The 6442-nt window shown below is 37.3% G+C and overlaps 1 protein-coding gene across 1 annotated transcript in view; it reads left to right on the top strand.

The window, feature by feature from the left end:
- The first annotated feature begins 2514 nt into the window (after positions 1 to 2514).
- The window catches only part of LOC109214920 (transcription factor PCF7-like), an 8440-nt gene continuing 4512 nt past the window's right edge, over positions 2515 to 6442 (top strand). The window contains exons 1-2 of the mRNA XM_019378889.1: positions 2515 to 2582; positions 2645 to 3717. Of these exons, the coding sequence (XP_019234434.1) occupies positions 2515 to 2582; positions 2645 to 3717 (1141 nt within the window). The remainder of the gene's footprint in view (positions 2583 to 2644; positions 3718 to 6442) is intronic.

The raw sequence follows: 6442 nt of genomic DNA, 5'->3' as shown, positions 1-6442 counted from the left end.
ATTGGCTGTTTGGTATGTTGTATTAATTTTGGATTGTCAATTTTACTGTTTTATGCTATGATAGCTTATCCACATGTATAAGTTATTCCGATATTATTTTTAATTTGGTATGTTGTATTAATTCTGGATTGTCAATTTTACTGTTTTATGCTATGATAACTTATCCACATGTATAAGTTATTCCGATATTATTTTTAATACTGAAGTAACTTGTCCCAAAATTAATTTCCAAACTAGGGAAAAAACAATATATCCCAAAAGTATTTTTGGCTGTGTGATGAATTTGGGCATTCTCAAATAAGGTAAATTTTAAAGTGGATTGTTGAATTGACAGGAATGTTTGTCTATCCAATACAAATACCACTGAGTGCACTGGTCCACAGTCAAGTAGTATACTTTATCTTTTGTACTGAGAATTGGTTTAAAAAAATAAAATAAAATAAACCCGAGAACATACTGAGAATGTATAAAACATGAAGCCTTTTGTCTCCCAAATCAGAGTTTTGAGAAGTGTTATGGGCACTGTGACTGCATTTAGGCAGACATGGATTTATAGGGAACAGTAATGCCTCACCTTCACCAAGATTTTGACACTATCTATGCCTTTCTCTTTTTCCTTTTTCATTTCCTTAATCCTCAATTCCTATGAACCTATTCCCCAAAAATATACTACTGGTATATCTTCTGTATACAACATTCTATTTTTATATTTGGTTAATATACAATATAGAAATTAGGCACATAGTACTGTCTCATGGACAATGAGCGTGATTGTTGAAGGAACATATTTAATACAGTCAAGGACTTGGATTAAAAAAAAATCCTAAACTGGAAGGAATGGATAAGTAATTTATTGGTCATTGGTGGAGGGCAACTAGACACAAGGACATGCAGTGTAACTACATAGTCCAAAAATGAAAGCTGATTAAAAAAAAAAGATGGTGTTGTTTCTTTTAAGTGAAGCAATAAAGAAGGAGAGAGAGGAGAAAAAAAAGTGTGATCTAGAGAAAACAGAAAAAAAAAGAAAGCTGTAAGGTGTCACTTTCAGTATAGAAAAAGAAGTTTAGTGGTCAATTTGAGCTAAATAACCAAATGGTTGTAACTTGTAACTAATTAGTTACTCTATAAAAACTACTGTACTAAAAGGAAAAGTCTTGGGACAACAATACCAATAGCCCGTTTGGCCAAGCTGCAAAAATCAGCTTATTTTGAGAAGTGATTTTTTTCAAAAGTGCTTTTCTCAAAAGTACTTTTGGTGAGAAGCAGTTTGTGTTTGACTAATTAGTTTGAAAAGCACTTCTGAGCAGTAATTAGTGTTTGGCCAAGCTTTAAAAAACTGCTTCTAAGTGTATTTTTCTCAAAAGTGTTTCTCAAAAAAGTGCTTTTGAGGAGAAGCTACTTTTTTCTGCTTCTTCAAAACTGCTTCTGCTTCTCCTCAAAAGCACTTTTTTTTCCTTCCAAAAGCTTGGCCAAACACCTCAATTTTTGGCCAAAAGTGCTTTTGACAAAAAAAAAGTACTTTTGGCCAAAAAGAAGCTTGGCCAAACAGGCTACAAGTGGGATACCAAAGACTTAGGAGACAAAAGTACAATTCGATGTAATAAGTTTTCGCTATGCGCGGGTAGAAGAAGGATCGTACCACAAGAGTCTATTGTATAGAGTCTTACCCTATATTTTTATAAGAGGCTGTTTTTACGACCTCCTGGTCACATAGCAGCAACTTACCCAATTTCCCCTCCAAAGATAAACTCCCTCCGTCCCAATTTATGTGAATCTGTTTGACTGGGCACGAATTTTAAGAAAAAATGAAGACTTTTGGAATTTGTAGTCCTAAACAACTTAAAAAGGGGCCTAGAGTATTTGTGTGGTTATAAAAATTTCTCATTAAGGGGAGAATTATAAGTTTAAACTAAATTATTACCAAATTTAAAAAAGAATTATTCTTTTTAGAACGGATCAAAAAGGAAATAGATTCACATAAACTGAAACGAAGAGAGCAGAGAAGTGAAAAGAATTTTAGGGGGTAAAAATTGAACTAAGCTAGTTCTGGCCGAATGGCAAAAGGTAAAAGAGTTTTTGGATTGGTGATATCTGCTTTTTGGGCAGTACAAAAAAGTAAAAATAGCACAAGGGTAGCAGCAGAAGTTGCAGTACAGTAGAGAGAGAGAGAGAGAAGTGATGATGAGATTACAAAGACCTTTAATCTTTGTTACTGACCAAACACTGCAACCCATAGCAGTGGCATCAAGGGGGCTGTAATAAGGGGATCCTCTGCTCCTCTTAATTACTCTGCTACTGCCCTTCTTCTCCATCTATCACCCTTTCCTTAGGAGTAGTAGCAGCAATTTTTAGTAGTAACAAAATCACCACTTTTCTTTATTTTGGCCAGTGCATATAGTATTACAGAAATATATATACATAAGAGAGTTGCAGTCAGACATAGAAAGCTGTGAGAAAAATGGGTTAGGCTAATGTAGTGATGACATAAATATAAGCCCTTATTGTTATTTGTTGATGGAATTAGGAAAGTTGGATGGCAGAGCCTTTTGGGAGCAGAAGCAGAAGCATCAGATTTCAGAGTGGTGCCAGATACAGAACATCAAAGAAGAGGAGAGTTGTGAGGAAACAAAGCAGTAAATTAAAGTATAATCAATCAAAAGCTGGAACAAGAAAAGCACAACAAGGGTCTGAGTCTGGATCCTCAAAGGAATCATCATTATCATCCCAACCAAAACCAAAACCAAGATTCATCTTTAAGACATGTAGTAGAAGAGGGAAAACTAGAAGAAGAAAACCAAGACCCTTTAGAAAAAGAACCCCAATTTTACCTCTATCCTCAACAACAAGCATTTTTTCCACACCATCATCAGCTGCTGCCACCACAACCCCAGCCTCCCAAGAAACGTTCGTACTTCCCTTCATTGGAGCAAAACGTCGAACATGCAACAGTGGGAGAAAAAATGGGAGACAGTCAACACCAAAATCACCGAACCACATCAAGATTGGGCATAAGGAGCACTGTAGGCGAGATAGTAGAAGTTCAAGGTGGTCACATTGTAAGGTCTACAGGGCGCAAAGACCGCCACAGCAAGGTTTGCACAGCCAAAGGCCCAAGGGACCGCCGTGTACGCCTCTCTGCTCATACTGCTATTCAGTTCTACGATGTCCAAGACCGCCTTGGCTATGACCGTCCTAGTAAAGCTGTGGATTGGCTCATCAAAAAGGCTAAACCCGCCATTGATGAACTAGCTGAGTTACCCGCCTGGAAACCCTCACTTGGTTCTGTTTCTGTATCTGCATCTGCTGCAAACACTAGTAATCTTGAACAAGACCAATCTCAAGATGAGAACTTTACATTCCACCAAGAAAATGCTACTACTAGTTTGTTTGATAATGCTGCTGGCCCTTCTAATAAAAGGGCAATGGCAACTCTGCGGAATGAAACCAATACTAGTGGTAGCTTTCTGCCTCCATCTTTAGAATCTGATGCTATTGCTGATACTATTAAGTCCTTTTTCCCAATGGGTTCTTCAACAGCAACAAATTCTTCAGCTATGCAGTTTCAGAGCTTCCACCAAGAGACTAACAATATGTTGTCAAGAACCAGTATCCAGAACCAAGATTTGAGGCTCTCTTTACAATTTCAAGATCCTATTTTGCTGCACCACCAAAACCAGCACCCAAATAAGACCTATGCAACAGAAATTCTTCTTCTTCGTGAACGAGGGACTATCTTCGCGAATGCGGAGAACAAAATTCCAGAAGCCAAATCCTTCTTCGAACGCGAGAGGACCCTCGCAGACGCGAAGAACAACACCAGACACCAGCATCATCAGTTTCAACACAACCCGAAATGCTCTGAAACCACCCTAAAACACACCCGAGACACCCGGGATCCCGTCCAATCACATGACTCAGTCCCCTAACATAACACGGACCTGCTCGAAGCCTCAAATCACGTCAAACAACGCTAAAACCATGAATCACACTCCAATCCAAGCTTAATGAATTTTAGAATTTCAAACTTCTATATTCGATGCCCTAACTTATCAAATCACGTCCGATTGACCTTAAATTTTGCACACAAGTTATATTTGACATTACGGGCCTACTCCAACTTCCGAAATCGAAATTCGACCCCGATATCAAGAAGTCCACTTCCGCTGAAACTCCTCAAAACCTTCAAATTTCTATCTTTAGCCAAATGACTCCAAAATGACCCACGGACCTCCGAATTCACTTCCGATCGCTCTCCCAACACCAGAATCACCATACGGAGCTATTCCCAGACTTGAAATCCCAAACGGACATCAATAACACTGATATGCACTTCAACCCAAACTTATGAAATTCTTTCAAAAATTTCAACTTTCACAATAGGTGCCAAAACGTTCCCGGGTCTTCCAAAACCCGATCCGGGCGTACGCCCAACTCCGAAATCATCACATGAACCTGTTGGAACCTTCGAATCTCGATTCTGAGCTCGTTTACTAAAATATTCAATCTTAGTCAATTCTTCCAACTTAAAGTTTTCGAAATGGGAATTCTCTTTCTAAATCAACTCTGAACTTCCCGAAATTCAATTCCAACCACGCGTACAAGTCATAATACCTGAAATGAAGCTGCTCATGGCCTCAAACAATTGAACGACGCGCTAGAGCTCAAAACATCCGGTCAGGTTGTTACATTCTCTCCCACTTAAATATACGTTCGTCCTCGAACGTGCAAAGAACTGCACCAAAGTTGTCCAAAATCACTTTTTAACACCTTGAGCACCTACCCGTGCTACCACAGCTCAGTTGAGCATATTAACTCGATCAAATCTGAAGATATTCTCTTTTATTCAAACAAATAAGCTTAGAACCCAGTTCCAACACACGAAATTCTCTGTCAGGCCTATGTGCGACCTACGAATATCGTATCAATCAAAACACGATGCACCAGTATATAATTGCACACCTTTGCTGAATCCAGACTATGTGCTGCATAATTCACATAACCATAAAGTCACCCTCGAATAACGATAGCCGAAATTCCTCGAATATGATGCTCCCAAGGCACCGCATGACTTGTATAAACTTTGCCCCAACTTTTACAATACTACCACTACAGAAGAGATGTGTAGAAATCCATAACCAACTGCCGAGTCAACAAATCATTGAACAAGTGCTGAAAGTGGATGAGATCATCTTGACGTTAATCAGTTAACCGACGTAGACTTGGGGATGAGATCATCTTGACGTTAACGTACTTACGCTATTTATAACAAGCGATAAATAAGTGTTATGAAGGATAAAGGGGTACACGGATTAAAGAAAACAAGTTTCGTTGAAAGTGGCCAATTTGGAATAAAATACGGGTCGAGCGATAATACCCGATAATTATGAACTAGTACCATATGACTACGGTAGTATAATATATAAAGTATATATGAAGTATTTTAAAAATAAATAAAATTTTAAGTAATTTGTGATAATTTTTAAATTATGCCGATAATTAATTAATTATTGAGTAACGGGACATTACCCGTTTAACTAATAAGTGGATAAAAATTAACAAAATCACACTAAAAGGGACGTGGCAGCCCCCCATTTTAGTTTAAGGTGATTCATTAATCACCTTTACATGTGTCAGTCTAATTTACAAAGTCTTATCAAGACTCTTGTGAGCATTATCAAATAAAAATGATAAACACTTCATTCAAGAAAACAACCATTTTACATTCTGTCTTTGGTTCTTAAACCAAAACGTGAAAAGCAGAACCATTTTCCTTCAACAATTCAAGCTTCATCCAAACGTCCAAGCTTCGTTCAAATCACATCAATTCGTCCAAAAATTTCAACACCAAGCCAAGTTCATTCCAGTTTCAAGGAAATTCAGTGTAAATTTAGCAGAAGCAGATTCGTTCAAATAATTTTAGGAACAAGTATATTAAGGCTAAGTTCTTCCTTCATTTTGTATGATATCGTAATTACACAAGTTTGATAACGAGGCATAGAGAAAAATTAGTATACCGAAATTTACGTATATTTTGCTAGTCTCGCAAATTACATATATTTTCCTAGTTTTGTAAGTTACCATATTTTTCTTATCGGGACTGCATATTCAGTTGAGTATTTCCTTTTTCCGATCAGAAGAGCAGAGAGTTTACATATATACAGTATTAAAAGTAATTTCATTACCATCGAGCTATAACGATGGGCAGGCCTCTATAGGGCAACCTCTGATCAGATGGTAAGTTATATACCGAACCTGCTGTGGCCGAGCGCCTATGAGCGAGCCCAGTTGGTCGATATACAGAGCCTAGTATGGCCGAGCGCTTATGAGCGAGCCTACTATGTCAGAGCAGATATATATATATATATATATATATATATATATATATATATATATATATATATATATATATATATATATATATATATATATATATATATATATA

The sequence above is a fragment of the Nicotiana attenuata genome, unplaced genomic scaffold (genome assembly GCF_001879085.1).
Source record: "Nicotiana attenuata strain UT unplaced genomic scaffold, NIATTr2, whole genome shotgun sequence".
In the NCBI taxonomy this organism is placed as follows: Eukaryota; Viridiplantae; Streptophyta; class Magnoliopsida; order Solanales; family Solanaceae; genus Nicotiana; species Nicotiana attenuata.
This window is presented reverse-complemented; position numbering and strand designations above follow the sequence as displayed.